Genomic DNA, 26,601 nt, shown 5'->3' on the forward strand with positions numbered 1-26,601 from the left:
TGGAAGGACATATGCCATGATAAGGGTATGCTGCTCCAGTCAAGCAAAGGTGATTCCCTATATAATCAACCAAATGTTTCCCACAAAACAGGCACCTGAGCCCCCAAGGATCCACCTATGCCTCTGTTACCAAGAGGTATAGGTAGTTGAACTACAGTGTTCACTAGTCTGTCATCACCGAGATTGTGAGTTTGAAACCCAGCTAGGGTATGAAATCAATATATTTCAACTGAAAGGAAAAATGAATACAATTTAATTATTACAGCGTGGAAACTTCTAAACAGCAATTTGTCAAACCATTAGTTCTATAAGATGGATAAGTTTACCAATTCTGTTTTAAAATGAGAATTTAAATTGTCCATTTTTATGTATTAAAATTTTTGACATTTTGGCAGATGAAGAAAAATAGAACTTCCACTTTATTCAAAACTCAGCAGGAATGGCCTTTCTATAAAAAGAAACACTTGCAACTTATATAATTAGTTATCAAAAGTACCAGGATTATAATTTTATACAATATAACATTATACACAACTAATTTGTATTTTTAGGAGGATAACCAGTAGATAAATTGTTCTCACACAAAAATAGACTAATTTGTTTCATTTTTTTGCTAAAAGATCATTTCCAGAATTTAAAAATAAAACTTTGTATAAAGTATTTAATTTCTTTGCATTATTGATAATTTAAAAAAAGTCAAACCTTAAGTACTTTTAATTCATTTTATTCAACAAATCAGTCAAAGACATAACAGCTTTATAATGTTTAATTCTAAAAAAACATTTCAGAAAAATTCAAATTAAAATCTCATGTAACAGGTAGATTTTACTAAAATATTATAAAATATTACTATAAAATGATCATGTCATGACATTCTGAGAATATAGCGTGATACATTTGTCAACTGTGTCAAAACAACAGTCAATAAATTTTTTTTTTATAAAAATTTGAAATTAAATTAAAGCTTACAGGCAAAATGATAAATATATTTAATAACAATAATAAATCTATAATTCCAAGAATTAACCAACTTAACGAGATCCTAATGCACCATAAAAGTGACATTGAAATCCTAAACAAACTTTAACCAAATGAATTGTGGAAGGGACAAATACAATAATGAGTTTGAGGTACAAGTTCTAACATCAGACTCTTTATAATATATCAAATGAGGTTGATGAAAAATATTTATCATTTTTTATTGAATCAAATTTACACAATCAAAACAAAATCAGCTAGCTGAAAACAAACAAAAACTGTGTCAAGTACCGTGTTGTTTTGTTTTTTTATTACGCTTTTTTATGCCTCTGTTACCAAAATTACTACATTGTAAGCAGTTGAACTACACTGTTCACTAGTCCGTCATCACTGAGGTTTGAGTTTAAAACCCAGCTAGGGTATGCAATCAACTTATTTTCACTGTGAAAAAAAATTAATACAATATGACTGTTACAGCATGGAAACTTCTTGACTGCCAGTTGTCAAATCATTCTTTTAAAAGAAGGATTATAATTGTTAAAATTGTCCATTTTTATGTTTCCTCTTTAATCCTAACTCTACAAGAATGGCCTTTCTAAAAAAGAAACACTTGCAACTTTAATCGCACTTTATGCAATTGATTTGTATTTTTAGGAGAATAACACATAGATAAATGGTTTTCACACTAAAATAAAGACTAATTTGTTTCAATCTCAGTATTCTCTGCTTAAGGGGGCTCACGGGTCTAAGTCGAATATTTTATTTAATATAGGATTTCGATATACTTTTCTTTAAATGAACTTTATCTTATACTTAATAGAAAAATGAAATAAAAAAATGGGGTCACCGTTCATTTACGCTCACAATCTGCCTGCGAAAGAAGCATCCATTTATGTTAATGTCCTTTTTTTCTGTTGAACTAATAGGAGAAATATCGGTAATATCGAAATTAAAAAAGAACTAAATTACAGAAATCGCTAAAATTTTACAATAATTTAGTTTATGTACAGCTTATTCGAAAACAACAATAAAAAATATAGGTCACCGATGAGTTAAAAAAGATATTTCAATTTTAATGCCAAAAAATGGCATTTTTGCACCAAAGGGAGATAATTTGGAGCTTTTTCAATGATATCTACATTTTCAAAGTCAGTTGGGGCCAACACGAATTGATTTTTATGCCCCACCTACGATAGTAGAGGGGCATTATGTTTTCTGGTCTGTGCCTCTGTTTGTTCGTTCGTTCGTCTGTGCGTCCGTCTGTATGTCCGTTCGTCCCGCTTCAGGTTAAAGTTTTTGGTTGATGTAGTTTTTGAGGAAGTTGAAGTCTAATCAATTTGAAACTTAGTACACATGTTCCCCATGATATGATCTTTCTAATTTTAATGCCAAATTATAGTTTTGACCCCAATTACATGGTCCACTGAACATAGAAAATGATAGTGCAAAGTTCAGGTTAAAGTTTTTGGTCAAGGTAGTTTTTGATGAAGTTAAAGTTATATCAACTTGAAACTTAGTACACATGTTCCCTTTGACATGATATTTCTAATTTTAATTCCAAATTAAAGTTCTGACCCCAATTTTCACGGTCCACTGAACACAGAAAATGATAGTGCGAGTGGGGCATCCGTGTATTATGGACACATTCTTGTTTGGAATGATTTTTGTGCTATATGATAAAGTAACAACTAATTAAGGTAATTGATAAAATTAGTAATGAAAAAATAAAAGTTTTATTTTTTTCTGAAAATCTTATACCCTCGAGCCTCCTTAAGAAGATCATTTACAGAGTATAAAAAGAAAAACTTTGTATAAAATCTTTAATTATTGGTAATTTAAAGAAATTCAAACATAAAGTACTTTATGCAACAAATCAGTCAAAGACATAACAGCTTAATGTTAAATTTAAAAAAAAAAAACAATTCAGAAAAAATCTTAATCAAAATCTGATGTAACTGGAAAAGAATTTACTAAATATCATAAAATATTGCTATAAAATGATCATGACATGACATTCTGAGAATATATCGTGATACATTTGTCAACTGTGTCAAAACTACCGTCAATAAATCTTGAATAAAATTCAAAATTTAAGAAAATCTTTCAGTCAAAATGACAATTATAATTAATAAAAATAATAAAGCTTTAATTCCAAAAAATAACCAACTAAACCAGATCCTAATGCACCATAAAAGTCACATTGAATTTCAAAACAATTTTAACTAAATAAATTTGGAAGGAACAAACATTTTTTTATATTACAATAATGAGTTTTAGGTACAAGTTTTAACAACAGACTTTTTGAATATATCAAATGATGCTGATGAACAATATTCTGACATCATTTTTTATTGAATTGAATTTACACAATCAAATGACTATCAGCTAGCTGAAAAAAAACAAATATTGTGTCAAGTACTGTGTTGTTTTGTTTATTTATTACGCCAAAAAATTGTTGATTTTGAGGTTCATCAAATTTTAAAATTTTGTTACCAAAATGCAATTTCCTTTTTATCTGACATCTTCCTGATTATACATGCAATATTTGTCCCTGGATGTTAAACAAAGTAAAATCAATCAGTTATCTAATATATTTGCGCATAGTTTGAAACATTTCTTTGATAAACATAAACTGTTATCACAGAGATATGTCTCGCCTTTTTGTAATTTTGATTATGAAAATGTTGAAATCAAAATAGCAATACCTTAACATCTTACACAAGTTAATAGACCATGACTGAGGGGGCAGAGCCAAAAAATCTCCATGGCAATGAGATGTGACAATGGTAATACATCTGCATACCAATTATCATTGACGTACCACAAGTGGATCTCCATAAACCGACCTAATCACAAAGTAATACATGTAAAGTATGCAAACCATTCAAAGTCAATAGACCATGACTGCGGGGGCGGAGCCAAAAAATCTCCATGGCAATGAGATGTGGCAATGGTAATACATCTGCATACCAATTATCATTGACGTACCACAAGTGGATCTCCATAAACTGACCTAATCACAAACTATTACATGTAAAGTAAGCAAACCATTCAAAGTCAATAGACCATGACTGAGGGGGCGGAGCCAAATAATCTCCATGGCAATGAGATGTGGCAACGGTAATACATCTGCATACTAATTATCATTGACATACCACTAGTGGTTCCCCATAAAACTGAGCTAATCACAAACTAATACATTGTTGACGCCGTTGCCGACGGCGGAAACAGCATACCTATGTCTCGCTTTTTGACTCCGTCAAGGCGAGACAAAAACCTTGTTTGTGATTGATTGTATTCAAATGACAAAGAAATTTTGTATTTTTTTTTAATTCTAGCTCAAAAAGTATTGTTTTTATTTTGTAATGATGCATTGCTGTATAACTATTGTACAAATGTATAACCTAAGTCTTCTTTCAATATAGGGGCCTCAATGGCTAAGTAGTCAGAGTTGTGGTTCTTCAGTGTTCCCTAACTGGTCACAATTGAGTTTGTGAGTTTGACTTCCAGCTCATGGCAAAATGCCTTCAATTAACAGACTAGGGTATGTAAAAATGAAATAATTTTCACTTTTGAAAGATATACAAAAAATCAAACTATCTTAGCTGCAGCTCATGGCAAAATGTTTTTGACTAAGACCTTAAATTAATTGACTAGGGTATGTCAAAATGAAATAATTTTCACTTTTGAAAGATATATTTAAGAACAAAACTTCTTAGGTGCAATTTTTTCATGTATAAATATTTCTAAAAGATGGATTAGTTTACCAATCCTGTTCAGGAAAGTTAAAATTGTCCACTTTTATGTTTCATAATCTCTGACATTTGTCAGAAGCAGAAAAATATAACTTCCTCTTTAATCCTAACTCCATAGGAATGGCTTTTCTATAAAAAGAAACACTTGCAATTACTATCACACTTTACACAATTGATTTGTATTTTTAGGAGGATAATACGCAGATAAATGGTACTTTCACGGAAATAAAAACTAATTTGTTTCAATTTGGAGCTAAAAGTATTCTCCATTTAAAATATCATTTACAAAATATAAAGGAAACTTGGTATAAACTTACAATTTTAATTTCTCATGATCAAATAAGATTTCAAGAAATTTAAACTTAAACTTCATTTTATTCTTTAAATCTAACAAATCATAAAAAGACAATACATTCTAATGTTAAATATAAAATTATCATTAAAAAAAAAACTTTACTTCAAATCTCAAGTACCAGGTAACAGAAAGAACCTACTAATATATTATCAAATATTGCCATTAAACTGTAATGTCACGACATTCTGAGAATATGTAGTGAAACATTTGTCAACTGTGTCAAAACTACATCAATAGAACTCAATCCTATTAAAAAAAAAAAAAAAAAATTGAAATTTTAGCTTTCAGGCAATATAATAAATGTAAAACTATCAAATAAGGCTGACAAAAAATATTCATTTATACAATCAAAACAAAATCAGCAAACTGAAAACAACAATTTTGTTCAATGTGTTGTTGTTTTGTTTATTTATTACGCAAAAAAATTGTCTGTTTTTGAGACGCATCAAAATTTAATTTTACCACCAAAATTCAATTTTCTTTTAATCTGACGTCTTCCTGAATATGCATGCAATATTTGCCATTGAATATTTAACAAGTGAAAATCTGATATATTTTCACATAGTTTGAAACAATTCTGTGATGAAAAAAACTTGTTGCATTGCTGAATATAGGGCCTTGATTGCAGAATGGTGTAGTCAGTGTTCACTAGCTGTTGACCAGAGGTTGTGAGTTTGAAACCCCACTCATAGCAATATGCTTAAGACAACAACCTAATTGAACAGGATTGCCAGCAGTAGCCTCCTTACCTAGCATCCTGTAGCAGGGAGCATATTTTCACACTATGATCAGATCAGTTCATAGCCCTTTTGGTGGTCTTTGTGTTTTTTTCTGTTTAAAATAGAACTTTTTAAGCAGTTGTCTATTGGTATTTCTTGTTTTTGCAATGACACTGTCTGTCTTTCTCAAACTTTATAAAAATGGGACAAACATTTCAAGGGATGACCTCCTTTACTTTCCAGGGTATAACCAACTTCTAATAAGTACCCACAAGTACAATATGGTTATATTGATCTTCTTTTGGATTTATAACTTTTCAATTGATATTAAGGGTACAGGTGAATAACAAATTAAAATATCCAAGGAATCACAAATTTAAATATCCAAGGAATCACAAATTTTCCATTGATGTAGAATTTGACAAAACCACGAAATTAAATATCCATAAAAGTGTAAGTTTTCTTCTTTACATGTAAATTGGTAATTAAAAAAATATATGAATCCAAAGTGTTATCAAATAATAAACTTTTGATCATATTTTTGAGCACAAAGAAACTTTACAAAACGACTTGAAACCTACTTCACTTTTCATCATGAGATCGTGCTTGGCCTTTTGTCCTCCGACTGTGGAATATACATCAATGTCCATTTCAGCCTCACTTTCATCGCTGGATTCATCTTCTAACTCTCTGTCAAAATATATTGATTGTATATATATCAAATGTTATCTATGACAAAATAAAAATGGATTTGTCTGGTGTTTTTTCCTTAAGATAGGGCATGTTCGTGACATAAATGATAGTTAATACTTCTTGTTTCAATATAAATCAACCAGTAAGGTCTACCAGTACTTATCGAGGTTTCTATGAAAAAAAATTGGAACAAAGGTTTACAGAAAATCAGAACTTTGGAAAAAAGAAATTGAAACTAAATATGCTGTTATATCTATATTTTCTTTAACCAATATCTTATACTCAAACATATATTCAATATATATTAGGGAATTAACTGACAAAAGTATGATTGAATATCATCTGTCCAATAATTAGCTGATTAAGACCTTGTGGTCAGTAAATAACAATGCAATAAAAGCAATGATTTTACATTATTGTAAGACAAAAATAATTTTATCTCATATATCAATGGAGAATGAATTAGTACTAAAGGTTTAAAGATTTATGAGGAGATTACAATGGCTATTGGCAAGTCTATGTTTAGCTATGGAACACTCTTAATAATTGCACAACAAAAACTAAAATAAGACTCTAAAGAGTCGTATAACCCATTTAGGAACTTAATTTTTTCTGTAGGTTTCACTGAAATCTGGTCACTAGTTAATAAAAAAAAGTTCAATCAAAGTTAAAAAAAATGGATAAACAAACGAAACAACAAAACAATCACTATATAACCTGCCTGCTTTATTTGGCTGGTTTTCATACATGCATATAACATTTTCCATTCAAAAATACATAACAAGTTACAACACGAAGCAATATTGTCCAGTTGATGCCATTTTTTAAATCTTGATATCTTGTTTAATGTTCTGATGTTCAGTGGTTATCGTTTGTTGATGTGGTTCATAAGTGTTTTTTTTTATATTGATTAGACAGTTGGTTTTCCTGTTTGAATGGTTTTACACAAGTAATTTTTGGCGCCCATTGTAGCTTGTTGTCCTGTGTGAGCCAAGGCTCTGTGTTGAAGGGTGTACATTGACCTATAATGGTTTACTTTTACAAATCATGACGTGGATGGAGAGTTGTTTTATTGGTATACAAACCACATCTTCTGATGTCTACTTTCATCACTACAAGTAAAACTTCACCTGATGTTTTGTGTCTATTTATTGCGCACCATTATTGAACCTTTCCATAGATTCACCTGCAAGTTACCTGTCCATTTAAACTTTTGGCAGTTCTATGGTCCCATCTAACAAATACAACAGGTACAAGACTTAAAATATCATAGTACATCTGCCTTTGTCAAGAGGAAACAGCAGCTGTATACCACCTTACTTTCACTGTTCCTTTTTTGCACCAGCTTTTGTGATTTTGGGGTATATAATACTGCCTTTGCCAAGAACACACTTCAGTCTTATACCTTCTTTCTTGGGCCTTTTTTCTTGCTTCTTCGTTTTCTTTGTCTTGTTTCTTCTTCATAAATTCATCCAGTTCTGCTCCTTCCAATTTTACTCTTCTTCTTATCTGTTGCAAACAAACAAAAATGTTAAAAATTGACAAATGTAAGTAATTAAAATTGAAAATTGAAATATAATTTCTCTACCTATAGTAGAGTGGAAAACATATATGTTCTTTTTCAAAGTGACCTTCATTGTATCCTTAATCTACATTTGAAGCCAGTCTCTGAATTCAAGTATTTGGTTACCATGATGATCATTAACAAATTTTTTTTCACCCATTTATATGAATGTGACATACTATCTAGTAGTGATGAAAAATTAGGCCATTAGCTCCATCCATGAACTGCATGAGATAAAAAAAAGTTGAGAGAAGCAGACAATTTTACACAGGGGTGTCTACTTTAACTTAGTTTTTGACAATGACTTTCTTCTGTGTCCATCAACTTGACCATGCATGAAATATTTTCCACTGGACTCTTAGCAACCAGCAACCATATGCGTTCTAGTTGATTTGGATTATTTTCATAACAGAACTCCAAGGGGTTTATAAGTTAGAGCACAGAAACCATATGTGATGATTGGACTGAAAAACTGAGTATGGGAAAGGCCCGAATTACTGTGATTACCTCTACCAGGTGCACTCTCTGAATACCAAATGGTCAATGACACTCTTTCCAGTCTGTAAGTACAAGTACAACCAAAGATGTCACATACTTTTTTTTTTATTTCTATGATTTCTTTATCACCAGAACAACAAAACATAACAATATAACCTTTTCAATAAAACATGTCAGATAGGATTGAAAGCTAAAATTATCCTATATAAAGTAAACCAACTGTTTATTGTAATAAAAGAATGACAGGATAAGGTTAAGGATATATACCATATTAACCTAGCATGACCTTTTTCAATTGTTTGAAATTTTTGCTTTAGATTAAAGATGTTCTTTTCATGGATAGCCAATCAACAACTCAGCTTGATTTCCTGTTTATTTCTTGGCTTCTATTGGTTACCCATGAAAGAATGCAAAACTTAGAGAAGATTAAGTTTATTTCATTAATTTCATGCACTGTTTCCTAAGGAAGTTGTCTCATCAGTCATGTGACCAATATCCCAGCATGCACTATAACAATGTGACATTGTCATCTTTATCTTCCTCACTGCTTGATTATGGTAATGATTTCTCCCCTTTATAAGTATATAAGGTAATGAATGCTCCCTTCATACAATGACTTACTGAACACAGGAGGTTATTTACTGTGAACATTTCCATAAATACAACAGATATTGGTCTAATATTCAATATTTGACAGCAAAGAGGGATGCAAATCACCGATTTCTGGTATCTTACAAAATTTAATTAAATATCAAAATCTTGCTGATGAAGAGAAAAAAACTTTTCCAAAAGGTTAATAAAATGGAGGCAATCAGTAAAAACAATAAAACTTAGACAATACTTGAAAAACAGAAATATTAAACAATGAAAGAAGCCATTGACGCAAATATCATTCAATGATCCTAAATTTTATAGAAAGTTCAATAAAATGTGGGATAGAAAGCTTTATTTTCTCCATAGCTAAACTTTATTTAAAAACAAGGGGTCAGATTAGAAGTTTTATCTTTCTCCTAAACTGTAATTCTGTCAGCCGATTTTCTAAACAACCTTCTGCTGTAGATTTCTATTGACTTCAGTACACAGGAAAGATTTAAAGCCTGTAGTTCAGTGTTTGTCAATGGTTTTTGTCTGTCATATCATTTATCTTTTATTGATATTATCAATCAGGTTGCTGGTTTTCTTGTTTGAATAGGTGAAAAGTTTGTCTTGTCAAGGACTCTTAAAAATATATATTGTGGTATGGCTTTTGCTCATTGTTCAAAAGTCCAGTCATATGGTGACCTTTATAGTCGCTTAAAAGACACCATTTGGTCTATTATAGATAGTTATCTCATTGGCTATCATATTACATCTTGTTTTTATTAGGTCTTGAACTTTCAAACATCTTCAAATAAGTGCAAAAAAGGCAGAAACTGCTAAAATAGTCTCATTTTGATATCCTGTCAATACTATTTAGAGGTGAGGAACAGTTTTAACCCAAAAGAATATTTTGCTACAAGATGTTTATAACACAAATGTTTATATATCTATCTATGTGTAAAACTACTTTTTAAGTTAGGATGTTGCTTAAATCTATCTAGAATGTAATTTTAGGTAAAAGAAATATATGTCACTATCAGCATGTTATGATATCACAGTGATACAAATGCAGCTTTTTGCACTAAAGTGTCCAGGCTATATCAACCTGGGTCATTTATCAACACAACTTTGCAGTATCAGCCAAATAATGGCTCTTATCATACCACCTCCTTTTAACTTATGATTGATTGATTGATTGATTGATTGTTGGTTGCTTAACGTCCAGTGGCAAATATTTCATTCATATTCAGGACGACTTTGACTTATATGGGTTAGTACTGTATGCTTATGTTGGTCTAATGGAACAAATTGTTCCATTGCATTTATCATGCATAAAACTTGAGGAAAGGTCAGTTTAGTTTACTTTTTATTCTTTCAAGTGTGTAATAATATTCTTATTCTGGTAATAAAATTAGAGAAATGGTTTTACTGAGACACCATCAGATGGGTTTCACTTTCTTATTATATAGTGCAATTGGTTTTATTTTATCATTGAATTAAATTATATATGGCCATTTTTATTTTTTAATTATCATTGAATTATCATGGCTCATAATGTTCTACTTACAATTATCTTAAATATCAATAAACTTTGCACTGATCATTTAGTTGAATGTTTTACTTAAGTGTGTTTAATATTCGTAGGACTTTCATTTTTTGCACCAAATAAACCATGATAAGACTGCAGCCAAAATAACTTAAACTGTATAATATCTGGAACAGTTAAAATATAATAATTATTAATTCAATTACAAGAACACACGATGTCCTAGACCAAAATAATCTGTATGTCTGTTAACAGTTAACACACCCAAATTTGAGCACCCACTGAGTGACCCTGTAAGTTGTTTTATTTCAGCTGTTAAATGAAAACTTTACTGAACTTGTGTCAAAGGCAAAATTAAAGTTGCCAATACATTTATTCAATTGTCTGATACATCCAAAATATTCACAGTTGTGAATATGACGAACTAGAGACTTCAGTGATGAAATAAACACTCTGCATCAAAAGTAGGTCAAAGTGACCTTTATGAATATATCCTGATGGTCTATTCATAACAGTACATAGTTCTATACAAATGAAAAATTAACCCCTAATTTATAAATATGGGTATAAAACAGTCAGCACTTAAATTTGGGGAAAGGTTGAATAAGCCTCATAATTAGTAAAATATATCTTAAACTGACCTACATTCAAAATGAAATAAGTTTGGTTGTTTGTTGAACACCATTTTAAGCTACCGTGGATTTATCATGGTAACATTTACCAAAACAGGGAACCAGATAACCACTGACCTCCTGCCGAAAAACTAGCAATCCTTGTCATTTATGATCCTAGTCAAGCACACCACTCCATAGGCATGACATACTAACAACCCAAGAGTTGATAACTTTAATAGAACAAGTTGGACCACATAACCACCTAGGCCCCAAAAATGAGAACTTAGGTCAAAAAGTGTTGATACATTCCATTGCATTCCAAGAATGCTGAAGACCACATCTGGAGTTGATTTCACCAAAAAACTTAAGACTAAGATTGATCGTAAGTCGATCAATCTTAGTCGTAAGTTTTTTTGTGAAATTGACTCCTGATTCAAAGAGCTGGCAAACCCTTTACAATGCAAAGGGGGTCTCAAAAACATGAAATTCCGAAATCCTTGGCTTAAAAACAAAAAAATCCCAAGATTCTGAAATTCGAAAAAAAGCATTCACGGATCCCAAAAGGGTCAATCCCAAATCCAGGGCTTAAAAAAACCTAAAAGTCCTGATAAAGGTCCTATTCCCCCTCAATGCAGCTATAAGCTATGATTGAGAACATGATAGATACATGTATATGTTATCACTGGACTTATGGACCTGATGAAAAAGAAAGATTTTATAATCATCAAAAGTCCACCTCAACTTTTATGTGAACTAGAAAAATATCAAATGTACAAACAATTGCAATATTTTTATTGATGTAACAATGTGATCTAACATGTTTGATTGGTTAACTATGATTACATTGTGAACACTCACTAATTACATTTTGATTACAAATCGGCTGAAAAATGATTAAATTGCATGAGAATGCGGGGAAAAAGTGAAAGATATTTAAAATTCAGTTTGTATCAACACTAGATCAGATGCTTCAATGTAAATATCATTCAAATATAAGATATAGATTCCTTAATATTTGTTGATGTTATGACCTCACGAAATTCACCATTGATAATGTAGATTAAAAGATAAATCTGAATTAATGATCAGTATGATTTAATTGCCCTACAATATGGTGTACCTTAAAGACAGATTTTTTTAAATATAACTTTAATAGATGTATTGATCTGTGCCTATAGATTTATAGATTATATTTTTATAACATTACTTATTAAAGTAATAAACATAAAATTATAACTACAACAACCAAAAGGTAATTACTCTAAATTTTGAAATTATTGTGATGATGTTCTGCCCTTACTGATGTCATTAGTTCGTTTTATACAGAATTTTAGCGAATTAAAGTACATGAATATGAATACAATCAATAACTTTATAACACCAATTATCGGCCCATAAAGGGCATGTTACATATAGTGATTACAAATAGACATAAGTAAAAAAACACATTAATGATCATGTTTACAATGATATACATTCAATTATTATTTCTTATTGTACATGTAAATGGTCTTTTGAAACAACTGCAGCATACCAACATATGAAGGTAAATCCATACCGGTCTGTATAGCTTTAAATAATTCAATTTTGGATGGAAAACATCTTCTGATTGGCTGAAAGTTTTTCCGTCTATCTGCTCTTAAACATAATTTCGTCATGTGACGTCATCAATGTTTTTTCAATGAATTCATCCAAAACAAAGAATTTAGAAATGACTGTTAATATTTTAACTGTTTATTAGAAATAACCTAAAAAATGTGATTACACATTCAAATAGCACACTTCACAGGTTTTTCAATGTGCACCACATTTTTTATGCTATTTTTCATAGACAGAAAAAAATATTAGTCCTTCTTTATATATCAGAATGACCTTAATAGAGTTTCTTTTTTTTAATTAAAACTTGTGTTGTTTGGTTTCTGTACATCATGTTTCATTGATGTCTACTGTAATTTTATTCATATATATCCTCAAACCAATATGCATCATGTAAAAGGAAAATATTGGAATATTTATCAACACAGTGTTAAACACACAACAACGAGCAAGGAATTAACTATTTGATTGAAATCTGACCCTGAACTTAATCTGACACTGCATAACACTCCAAACACTGGATAAGTACAACATAAAGCCAAATCCTCAATTTCCATTCTAAATATATTCAAGCAATAAATGCTGCTAACTAGCTGCAAGAATATGCAAAACAGGAACAAGGAAAGAGCATTAATACCGATCGTAGCATGTCTGAGCCGTAAAAACCAAAAACAATATCCTACAGGGTGTGAGAATATCGGAAAAGTCTGTCAATATTGTCATCTTTTCTTTGATTCTTTACACAGTATTGACTAACATTGGGATATCAAACGAGGTTTAAATTAATGATTACTTGGTGTGATCAATCATCTTATTTAAGATATTAATTACATCGAGGAAACAAGAGCTGTCTCTATTGTTATTATCAGCAATGGAAATCTGTGAGAAAAAAATTCTCTCATCAATAGTATATGTATAATTCTAAAGGAATAAAAGTACACTGAAGGTTGTTTGGAAAACATTGAAATTGTTTTGAGCAGAGCATATTGCTTGTATAATGGAAGGGGCAACCACTCATATCAAAACAAAATTTAATTAGTTTATTTTGTTTCTATTATGATGAGCTTCCACAAAATTATCAGGAACATATTTTCAATGATTTCCTAATTTTTAAAATAGATCATGATTAAATTCAAATTAAATTAACCATTTAAAAGTTCCCCTCTAGCCCCCCCCCCCTTTTCATTGTTGAAGGTTGTACAGTTGCTTGTTATTGCTAACATCCTCATTATTTGAATTTTGAGGGATAGTTCTGAATCTTTCACTGGCAATCATACCACTCCTCTTTAATTTTATATTAAAGTAAGTTTTGTATTTAAATAGAATGTTTTGGATTGATATAAGGGTCAAATTTATGATATTCATATTTCAACTATAATAATAAAATTGTTTGAAAATGGAAAATGAGTCAAAGAGACAACAACCGACCAAAGAGCAGACAACAGCCGATTGCCACCAACATACATCTTTAAATAGATATCTATATAAAACTTGCAAACCTTCAAGTATTTACCTAAAATATACAAATTAATAACATCCAAGGTTAATATCTATTTAATGGTTAGTACTATAACAATAAAAATATATGTAAATATTTATGCATTTTTTAGAACATTTGTTTGTTTATTGATCCTAGTTCTGATCTCTATCTAAATGGCTTCATTACAAGAGTTTTAAATTATTCTTTTATATTTACCAACATAAAAACAGATGTTCTTCTTTGTAATACTGGTACATGAACATCCATTATATACACATTTAGCCATTATATTCATTTTGATCAATTGACTTTATCTTGGTTTTATTTCTTACGATCTTTGTAAACATATTTACTCAAAAAATATATTTCATTTATGTTTCTAATTCTTTGGATACATTTGCAAACAAGGAAACAAATTGCTATATCAGATGTCATGGTCTTTTCATTTACATTGCTTTTGTTTAAAAAGCTGTTTTTCATTTGCCATTTCAGTGCCTTTTACAGCTGACTATGTGTTTTATTCTCTGTTGAAGTAGTATGGTGACCTTTAGTTTTTACTTTCTGTGTTATTTGGTCTCTTTTGAAGAGTTGTCTCATTGGCAATCATAGCACATCTTTTTTGTATGCCAACTTAAGTTTGAATTTGAGGCTTTACATACTTTTTGTCTTGAGTTTACTTGATGAAGGGTTTGAATCAAAAATATTTTTTTTTTTATTCATTCATTTTGTGGGTCCCAAATGCAATTTTCATGGATTTTTGAGGCAAACGTTAATTTTCATGGGTAATTATAATTTTTCTACATTTGTTACTGTTCAACATATTTGAATAAAATTAGGATGTTAAAAAGAATTAGCGGTGAAAGCTCATGACATAGTTTTACATGTTGACATCAAGTCTCGGGCCAGATTAGGGTTTTTCTGTTTTTGGAGCAGGGTTGTTAAAAAAATGTCGGCCTCTCTGATTGCTGGAAGATTTTTTTTAGTTATGACAAAAAGAATAACATTTTTGAAGAAAATCATCAAAACAAATCTATCAAGTTAATTTTTTTTCTGAATGAAACTTTGACGTCAGTTGATTGTATAACATTTAAAATAAACATAAAAATTCTCGTTTTTTCCCCCATTTAGCAAATATCACTTTAACTTTTTCTATATCTCTAGTGTAATCAATTGTGCTGTAAAGTTATTGGCAAATCTCAGTAATTTAATCAAATGCATTGTTTCCTAGAAACAATTTAAAAATTACTACACATTCAAGAAAATGTTTGCTTTTCATTAAATTTTGAAGTCATTGATTCATGTGACCTGAATGAGTTTTTGTCGGTGCAGTAATGTTAATTATTTTTTTATTCAAAAATTGTGTAAATTTGTTTTATAGATCTAGATTTAAGATAAATTTGTCATAATTAATTAATTCCTTTGATAATTCAGAGTTATTGCATGCAAATGTTGTCCTGAGTATATATTGCTGCGAGTATCTGGACCATGTTAAATCTGAGGATATATAGCTAGTATCAAGAATGTATTATAACTGGTCTTCATGACCATTAAAAAAAGTTATGAAAGAAAGGCTTTTAAGTCAAAAATAAACTAACTACTACATGGCTAAAAAGAAAACAGACAAACAAACAAAAGAACACAAAACACAATATAGAAAACTAATAAAAACTAGGGGTGCTCTCATGTGCTCAGGAAGGGTAATCAAATTCTGCACCACATGTGGCACCTAATGTTTTCAATTAAGCAGAAGAAATGAAAATCACAAAAGTATATTTTTGTAGTTCAATCAATAACTAAATAAGTGGCGGATCCAGAGTTTTTCATAAATGGGGGTCCACTGACTGCCTAAGAAGGGGCCCACTTCAATCACCCTTCAGTGATTCCCTATATAACCAGCAAAAATTTTCCCAACAAAAGGGGGGCCCAGGCCCCCTGGGCCATCCCCCTAAATTTGCCTCTGAAAATATATTTCATTTACCATGTGCCAGTCGAGAAAGGAAAATAAGTAAAGCTAGGCTGTTTTACAGTCAGCAACCACTAAAGAATGAAATATCATATGTTGGTATGTACTTACTTCCATGGTTACAGTTCTGTTTTGTGGATTCTCTATGAGGTATCTGGCTAAAGTTCCAGGTGATGTTCGATTGGTCAATATAATGCTGTTTCTGGCACTGCCACACCATGCTAAGAAAAGATCTCGAGAAAACCCACATTGCAAATCAGGCACACTGGCAAGCACAACCTGAAAATAAAATAAACATTTATAAAGTTCTTTGCTGAATGTACTTTAACTGAACAGAAATTTATTTTACACATTTTCTAGTTCTTTAAAACCTTTTGCATAAATGTAAATGAGATTTCTAAAGAGTACCCAAGTTAACCCAATAAATATACTTCTACAAGACATTGGTCCTAAATTTTTTAATGTATTCATTCGGTATGTATAAATATGTCATTGCACTTGACACTAGGTCTGAAAGCCTGATTATGTATGTTAGTTTAAAACCATTACTTTCCCCTGGTATATACTCTTCAAAACCGATATTGCAAGATGCAGCAACTAAATAATTCTTTTTTTATTTGCTTTTAAGTTGCCTGTCTGCACAGTTGTAATGTCTATATTTCAGTGAAAAACAAATAGTTCTTTGACTAGAATGAATAAAGGAAATGTTGGTTATAAAAAAATAAGACAACAACCCAACATCCATACACTAATTCCAAATTTATTTACGGAAATCAATCAATTAGTTTCCTCTTCTATAATCCTCAATTACACCACAAATCTAGTTAAATTACTTCCATGAGAAATTGTACAAGTGAAATTAAAAAGAATGAAATTAAATGTCAATCAATCTTTCAGCAACTGTGCCTGTCATTATTCATGAATAAAAGCAAGATTCTATAATCAACTTTACACAAAATGCATTTCCTCACCATTTTGTGAAGTTTTAATACAAACAATTAAACTGTGATTTGGAAATTTGATTTACATTAATTCATAAGTTTAAAATTTCAAAGTTATTAACCTAATATAATAGTACAATTTACAACAATTAGTTACTGAATAACTGCGTAAAATATCTGAAAACTCATCAGCCGTAGAGCTTTGAAAAATAAAGACCAAGTTTTAAACTGAACAAAGCTGACTTTGAAATTAAATTTTCATTTTAAAACCTTATTTAAGATTAATGGAGAATGTTGACCTATTTTCTAGAACCAATTCATATAATCGGAGTGCAAAAGCAGTCCAAGTTTCAACAGATAGACAAGCTGACAAGAATGTCAATTGTTTTAGTACTATCAATTTGATTTTTAAGGGAATCAAAATTCAATGGTAATTTTTTTTTAACATTGCTAATTATTGAATTTTGTAAAAATTATATGTTTTGACAAACCAGATAAAATACATTATTTTTGTGAGTTATAAGCTATAATTCATCTTAAAGTCTAAAAAATCTACATTTTCATCCAAGTACTGATTCTACAGGAAATAACACTAAAACAAGAATTGGTTGTTTATTTCTAAATGCCAAAAATTGAGAGCAAAAGGATGCAAGCTCAATGCCATTGCAATCCAAACAGCATAAAAAAATCAGGAACAAATATGTTTTCTACTCAGCGCTGAACTTTTCTAATATTCCGACCTGACACATTAACCTCAACACTGTCAATCATCCAGGTCAATCAATTTTTAATGACAATTTGATAGAACAGTTAATTTTATCAAGCTAACTGCCTAGAACTTATTTATTTGATAATTAATCTCCATGAATGACAACAGAACAGCAAACACATTGACAGGGTAGCGACTACTAAACAACAGAAATATTGGACAATTTATTCCATAAACATCAAACTATACTGTCCATCATGTGTAAAACAAGTATAATAGACTCCAGGAGATTATAGACTTGTTTGTATTTTCTGGTAATTTTTCCCACCGGAATAAATTAGCAGCCGGAATATTGAAATTATGACTTAAACTGAAATTTAGAGCTACAGTAACCTATTCAATTATGGTCAATGTCTACCTCATAAATATTAATTAACATTACAAAAAGTCAAGATAATACAACTCTGTTAGGTATGAATATAAAACATATATACAATGGTCAGACTAACGTCGTGATAAGTAGCCACATAGGACAGCCCAGCCATAAAAGGTGTCAAATATCTTGTGTTTATATGGTCATGATACTTTGAAACATCATAAGTCTATCTAAAACTGGACAAAACCAAAAGGTCAGAATAAGGAAGTAAAATACACAACTTACAAAATTATTCTGTTAATTAATGCTCATACATTTTGTAATAAATCTTAAATTAACTCCCTTTGTCATATTGGTATTGCTTAAAAAATTATAGTGTTTGGCTCTTTAAAACTATTGGTGTTTTTTTTACAAACTTATATATTATGTAAGTTTCAGTCATTTAACTTTGAAACGTCAAATATGTGCAAAAGGAGACAGCAACCCAACAACAAGAAATTCAAATAGAGATTGGAGGACAAAATAGACAATTTACAGTTTGTCATTAGCTCAGATTAATCAGGGTGTCGAAAGAAATTATATAATGCTGAATTTAACCCTGACTGAAGTTCATGTGACAGACATTGTACAGAATTGAAGTTAAAATTTTGGCATGGTAGCCCACAGCTTTAACTTTGGTAGCCAATTTATGAAGCCCATACAAGAAAAACAGAATCTTAGTGGCTTAAACCAAATTTTAAGAGCCATTGGCAAGAAGGAACATGCTAATTTGAAACCCAGGATTGTATATATTCTCTCAAGAAAGTCAGGTTAGGCTGAAAATCCAAGCACTTGATAAGTTTACAAAGGAATAATGCATATGTTGGTATGGGGTTAAGTTTCTGTGCTTCATTATCAAACAGCTAGAAGAGTTACATAATTGTTTCATTTCTCACATAAGCAATAAGGCATAAGCAATAAGGCATAAAATTGTTGTTTACATTCATGTCCATTGCATACCTCTCATTTCTTAAGTTCATTAATCAAAAGTGAGATAATAAATTACTATCAAACTCCTAGTTATTTATGCTTAGTTGTTTCTACAGTTCATGACACTTGACTTTTAGAAATCATTAGTAATGATGCTCTCTACTTATTCAAGATGGCTTTAATTACTAAGTATCCAGTAAACTTATATTGTAAACTTCAGATATTGTTCTGATAATGGAAAGCAGATTTTCTAAGTTCACACAAGAAGTCAAGGCTACTATAATATCTCAATAAAATATGCCAGGTCTGTCTCATTATTGTCTTAAATAATATAGATCAGGAGAGTCTTAATGACAGGAGAAATACTAAACCTTGAAGGTGATACTATTGGTAGTATGTTATGTTATCATCCAATATCCAGTAAGGCATTTAGATTTTGTGGGATTGACAGATAAAAAATGGTTAAAGTAAGGCAAAGCATACCATATGACAGTTTATTGATGTGAAAATCATGTAAATCAATTAAGAAAAACAAATCAAGGTAAAAAACAAAATCTGATGGAATACCATGAACTTAAAAAGAAGCCAGACGGGTGTGTCAAAGGAGTAACTAATGACATTTTCATGGGTATGCCAAAAGTCAGGAACCTTCTTAAGTTATTAATCACTTATATAAATGGTTTTTTTGTCCATTAGATAATTAGTGATGATGTCAGTGAGATGATGGTTGGGGTAGGAGACAGAAGAAAAACAAGAATTTGTCCCAATTACATGGATGCTCCATCCACACTATCATTTTCTATGTTCAGTGGACCGTGAAATTGGGATAAAATCTCTAATTTGGCATTAAAATTAGAAAGACCATATCATCGGGAACATGTTTGCTAAGTTAGAAGTTGATCGGACTTCAACTTCATCAAAAACTACCTCGACCAAAAACTTTAACCTGAAACTGAACAGATGGAAGAACGAACAAATGCAGGCACAGACCAGAAAACACAAGTGAAACTGCGAGCTACTGCTCACTAATGATACCCCCACCGCAAGTGGATAATATTAATAGTGTAAAAATATGCATGTGTTCAGTAAACAGGAAGTTGTCAAGTGATGAATCTGAAAATGCATCACACGGTATAACCGACTTATATAAATCCTGAAACCAAATTTCAGAAATCCTTGTATTGTAGTTCCTGAGAAAACAAGTGTTCGGTAAACAGGAAGTTGTCAAGTGATCAATCTGAAAGAGCATCACACAGTATAGCTGACTTAGATAAACCCTGAAACCAAATTTCAGAAATCCTTGTATTGTAGTTCCTGAGAAAAATGTGACGAAAGTTTCATGGGACAGACTGACTGACGGATGGACGGACGGACCGACTGACAGTTCGACAGACAGAGGTAAAACAGTATACCCCCCCTTTTTTAAAGTGGGGGTATAAAAAACAGTATACTCCCCCTTTTTTAAAGCGGGGGTATAATAATGCCCATATAAAATGGGGCATAAAAAATGCATGTCCACAGTAGTGAAAACAAGATCAAAATAATGATCAGATATAGAAATATTACAAACAACAATCTGAATGTAGGAGAATGCTAAGACCTATAAAGTAGTGATTGATTGGTTCTAAATGCCATTTTCAGCACTATAAGCTATTATGTGGTGGTTAATTTTCATTGATGGATGAAGCCATAGTGCTTAGAGAGAACAACTGACATTCACAGGAAAACTCATTTGACAATCCCCCATACAGAACCTCTAACTGTAATCATACAAGAAAGCAGTTTACAAAGCAAACAATCTAAACAGATTTGTAAGCTTATGAACACTATTATAACATAAAAAAATCTTACTTTTATCTCTAGCATAAAAAACATACCTTACACCTTAATTAATGACAAATTCAATCAAAACTTGTCTAAATGTTTGTTGGCTTTCACAACAGTCTGTTATAATCTTACTTAACTTCTGTTAAAACCTGTCAATCATTTACGCAAAACAACATTCATCAAAATAAAACCTGATTTGTTTTTATATTTTTTTGTATGTCAAAGACAGAACTGTGCATTTAGCTTTAGATCTTGTGAGTATCAAATAGAATTTAGGTGCATCACAGCAAATTTACACTTTAAGTTGCAGTTACTAGTACAAGAGCCAACCGTACATACCATTAAATAAATAAGCAAAAGTCTAGTGAAGCACTTGATTTTTGAAATTCTGAAAACTTTTAAAGAGCAGGTTGTTTTCAATAATTTCCCTCTTTGAAGCATGAGTGTGTGTAGTGATTGTTGCTTCTGCATGCAATAACATGTTACAGTACAATATTTAAGTTTTGTTGTGATGAATTCACATTTATCTGTAAACAACTTTAAACATCTGTAAACAACTTTAAACAGTTGTTACTTCAGCATATTTCTTTTACTTTCCATTTGTCCATTTCTATTCTATATTACAATTTGACATAGTTTTATCAACATGTTACAAAATAGTGTTATTCAAATGTCAACCTAATAAACAGATAATACAATTCTGATCAATCTTTCCTGGTGATTCAAATGTCAGGAAGTACTGTGCAGTATGCAAACAGGTGAAGTTATCAGGTGTAATTAATACAGGTGTATATTACAGGTGAAAAAAAAATCCAAACTAATGACCAAATCGACCTTAAGAATGCACCAAATGTTCTAAATGTCAGAAGATTTTCTAATTGTTTGTTCCTAAAAATACAGAGTTCTAATGGGCTGTGAATCCACATGCTAGATATTTGTAGATTTCTTTTCAAACAACATCAGAAACATTAAATTGTTTCTGATTATGTTCTAATGTTGGAATGTCAAACGCATTATGGCATATTTCAGCTAACATCAATTTTACATTTGTCATAATGTAAAATATTAACTAACAACTAAACATTTAGATGGAAAACTGACAATTAAATAAATTCAGCATGAACAGAGTTCTTTATTTTAAGACATGCATAACAAAATCCATATTTCCTGTATTTGAAAATAAATGCACAAAAATGTGAATCAAGTCAGACTGTTAGTATCATGTGTTGTTGGGCTGGCTTTTTTCTTTCAGAAATCATGTACATGTATTAAGTGGTTGTTGAGGTGTTTTTTACAGTTGTTTCTTTTGTTGATGTGTTTTTTTACAGTTGTTTCTTTTGTTGATGTGTTTTGTAGCATAGTTGTTGTTGTTGTAGTAGTGTTTTGTAGCATCAGTGGTGTTCTTGTGGTGTTTTGTACCTTTGGTATTGAAGTTGATGTGTTTTGTACCATAAGAGGTGTTGTTGTGGTGTTTGTACCATTGGTGTTGTTGTGGTGTTTGTCCCATTTGTGTTGTTAGTGATGTGTTTTGTACCATTGCTGTTGTTGTTTTTGAGGTGTAGTGTACCATTGGTAATTGCATAAATGTTGTTGCTGTGTTGTTTTGGTGTGATTTTTGTTCAATTGTTGTTGTTGTTGTGGTGTTTTATGCCATTGTTGTTGTTGAGACCTTGTGTACCATCAGTGTTATCTTTCAGATGTTAATTACTATTGTTGTTGAGGTGTTTTGTAACTTTGATGTTGTTTTTGATGTGCTTTTCACCATTGATATCGATGCAGTGGCGTTTTGTATAATTGATGTTGTAGCTGAGGTGTTTGTGTAGTTAATGTTCTTTTTGTCATTGGTATTGTTGTTCATATCTTGTGTTCTATTGGTGTTGTTGTTGATGTGCTATTTACCATTCGTATTGTTGGTTTTTTTTTCACCATTGGTGTTTTTTTGTGTGTTTTGTACCATAGGTGTGTTGTTTTTAGGCGTTTTGTACCATTGGTGTTGTTTTTTATGTGTTTTTGGTATTGTTGTTTTTGATGTGTGTTGGTATTGTTGTTGTGATGTTTTGTACAATTGGTGTTTTTATTTGTACGAGTGGTGCAAATGTGTGGTGGTTTGTACCATTGGTGTTGTTGCTGAGACCTTTGTATCATTGGTGTAGTTGCTGAGGGTTTTAGTACCATTGGTGTTGTTGCTGAGGGTTTTAGTACCCTTGGTGTTGTTGTTGTTGTGTTTTGTAACATTGGTGTTGTTGCTGATGTCTTTTGTATCATCTGCGTTGTTGCTGAGGTCTTGTGTACCATTGGTGTTGTTGTTGATGTCTTTTGTACCATTGGTGTTGTTAATGGGAACTTGTGTACCAATGGTAATATTGTTGATGTGCGATTTCCCATTGGTATTGTTGTTAATGTGCTAATCGCCATTGGTATTGTTCTGGAAGTGCTTTGGTGTTGTTGTTGAGTTGTTTTTTACCATTGATGTTGTGGTTGAGGTCTTTTGTACCATTGGTGTTATTACTGCAGTCCCTTGTACCTTCGGTGTTGCTGTGGGGTTTTGTACCATTGGTGTGGGTTCCTAGGGTTTTTGAACCATTGGCATTACTGTTGGTGTCTTTTGTATCATTTTTTTATTATTGTGGTGTTTTGTACCATTGGTGTTATTTGTGTTTTGTACCATTGGAGTTGTTGATGAGGTGTTTTGAACCATAAGCGGTGTTTTTGATATGCTTTTTGCCATTGGTTTTGTTGTTGTGGTGTTATGTACAATTGTTTTTTGTTTTGTTTTGTACCATTGGTTTTATTGCTGAGGTGTTTTGTTCCATAGATGTTGTTGAGGCCTTTTGTATTATGGGTATTTTGTACCTTTGGTGTTGTAGTTGTGGTCTTAAGTGCCATTTGTATTGTAATTGTGTTTATTTATACCATTGGTTAATCAATGTAAGCTTAAAGATGATTTCTTTATATGTTGTTTTTACATTTAACTTGCAATGACAAAAAGCTTACATAAAAACAAGTTGAAACCATCTGATATAAGTATTATACTACTCTTATCAATTTCAGGTTTTCAAGACACCATCAAATGAAGTCACCGACATTTTGTTGTTGAAATCTTTAATGTTTGACTCCTGTATCTTTGTACCATCATTATTCTGACTTTGAATGTACAAAAAATGCAAGATCTGTTTTATTAATTTAAGAAGGATAAAATTTCTTTATAATCTGACACTAGTGGGATTTTATCCTCATCAAATGATAAATACATATTTATGTTATGATTTATGACAATATTATCTGTATCTGATGTAATAAGGTTTTGCCTACAAATTATGTTATAATCAAAACTAGATTCCTAGGTAAATCTTCTTAAAGGCTTAGAAAGCTTAATTTAGAAAGTTTATTTTGAATTGGGACTCATATACGTTTGTAATGACGATATCTTACAATATTTTACGTAAATAAATAGATTATGTGAACTTATTTTCTACTGCAATAAATTTAGAATAATTACATTGGATGTATGTTTCATTATAATACCTTATTCTGATTGGCTAATTGCACATCACATGTTATTCCTTAAGCAATTGCATTACTCAATAAAACTTATCGTTCATGATGACACAAGGTCCCACAATAAAGTGCACAGCGGTGAATTAAATAATTTTTTTTATAAAATTTAAAATTCGTGTTTTCATGATCCTAGCTAAAAATGCAATTATAAGTATTGAATGCTTCTTTTTGTAACGTCATAGGGTTGTAAAAGCGTTGACCGTGCACACATTTTTAGAATGAAGGGCTTTCGTGCTTCATACAAAATATACTTCGGTCAATGCTTTTACTCCCCAATAAAGTAACAAAAAGAAGCATTCAATTCTTAAATATGTAAGGCATACATTTTATTAATGGCAAGGCTTATAAAAACAGATAAGAATGCAATAACAATCACATGATATTTTACAAAATTTTGCTCAGTAAATAAATTATGTGAACTTATTTTCTACTCCAATAAATTCAGAATTTAAGGCATGCATTTATTATGGCAAGGCTTAGACAAACAGACAGTTATGCATTATTAATCACCTGTAATACTGAATTCCTGAACATGTCGAAATAGTAGATATTAAATTAAGTATAAATTATTGCAATGTTCTTTCATGGCCAATCTTTTGTGCATTAATAATAACATGCATTGTTTTCTGAATCATTCTATTGTTCTAGGAAACAACAGATTAGTTGCTTTTTCAAGGTTTTATTTTTGAAATTGCTAAAATACAGGAATTATTTTTGTGCTTGTAACTGACACCATCCAGTTTAAAATTGTAATTTTAAATTCCAAAAGCAGTTTTTGCAAAAGGGCCAAAATAATTCCAATTTCCCTCCAAAAGGTCTTTCAGCCCCTTGTCAAACAAAGAGTACCAAATGTTTTATAAGTGATGCTATTAAGGGGCTGTGTTTGGTCCTTAATAAATCATTGTATTTTCCAATTGTATTTGTTACGGTATTTTGCTACAAATTTCAAGACAGGAATAAACCAAAGATCTTTTGTAGAAAGCTCTCTTCACATCATAATCCTTGCTAAGTAGTGGGTGAGTGTTTTAGGAAAATAAAATGAAATTACAAAAGTTTAAGGCTGATAGATGACATGCAATGTCTGTGAATAACTCACAATTAGCCGTCAGAGACAGGTGAACTAAGAATCTATATTCTATTTCATTGTATGACATTCAAGTCTATACAAATACCAAAAAAATAAGATCTGTAGAAAAGCTGATTAAACTAATTAAGCATGAAATAGGCCTTTGTCAATCTCAATACCTACAAGTGACGTGTTTTATAGATTTATTCTTTTTTGTAACATTTAATTGCCTTTTTATTGGTAATAAGTAAAAAGAGTCCATTTCATCACTAAAGTAAATCAGTCACAGTATTCTCGTAAATAGCATTTCCTTTACAGAGAAAGGTTTCAAAAGTAGGCAAGAAATTACTATGAAGGTAACAGTACAAATCTCTGGCATTGAATTAGGAATACTTTTTTTCAAAAACTCCAAACAAACAAAAAACAGTATATTAAAGTTGTCTAATTTTCTATTACTACAAAAGGCATTACAACAAAGGGCCTGTAGATGAAAATTTGTTTGCCTTTTGTAGAAAACTTGCCTTCTCTTTGAAAAGTAAATTGTTTCTCCTTAGTGAAATTTCAAATGCTGGTAATCATCATATAAGAACCATACAATGTTAACACTTGGCAATAGACCTCTACACTTAATGTCAAAATTTAGTAATATCAATGAAATTTTTCAATTTGACAGTTCAGAACTTAACCATTTCAATGTATCTGATTTAAATTCATATCTATATTTTAAAATTTTCAATTTTACTGCTTGCACCCATTTGACCCTAATGAATGGTGACAAATTGAGGTAAATATTTATGGATGCACTTAATGAAAAG

At 30.9% G+C, this 26,601-nt stretch overlaps 1 protein-coding gene across 1 annotated transcript in view; it reads right to left on the bottom strand.

Annotated features, from left to right (window-relative positions):
• LOC134710251 (cleavage and polyadenylation specificity factor subunit 2-like) overlaps positions 1-26,601 on the bottom strand; it is a 132,774-nt gene that overhangs the window by 34,595 nt on the left and 71,578 nt on the right. The window contains exons 10-12 of the mRNA XM_063570526.1: positions 16,452-16,619; positions 7,906-8,009; positions 6,389-6,497 (exon numbers count right to left, since the gene is read on the bottom strand). Coding sequence (XP_063426596.1) covers positions 6,389-6,497; positions 7,906-8,009; positions 16,452-16,619 — 381 coding nt within the window. The remainder of the gene's footprint in view (positions 1-6,388; positions 6,498-7,905; positions 8,010-16,451; positions 16,620-26,601) is intronic.

This window comes from Mytilus trossulus, chromosome 3 (assembly GCF_036588685.1).
Source record: "Mytilus trossulus isolate FHL-02 chromosome 3, PNRI_Mtr1.1.1.hap1, whole genome shotgun sequence".
Lineage (NCBI taxonomy): Eukaryota > Metazoa > Mollusca > Bivalvia > Mytilida > Mytilidae > Mytilus > Mytilus trossulus.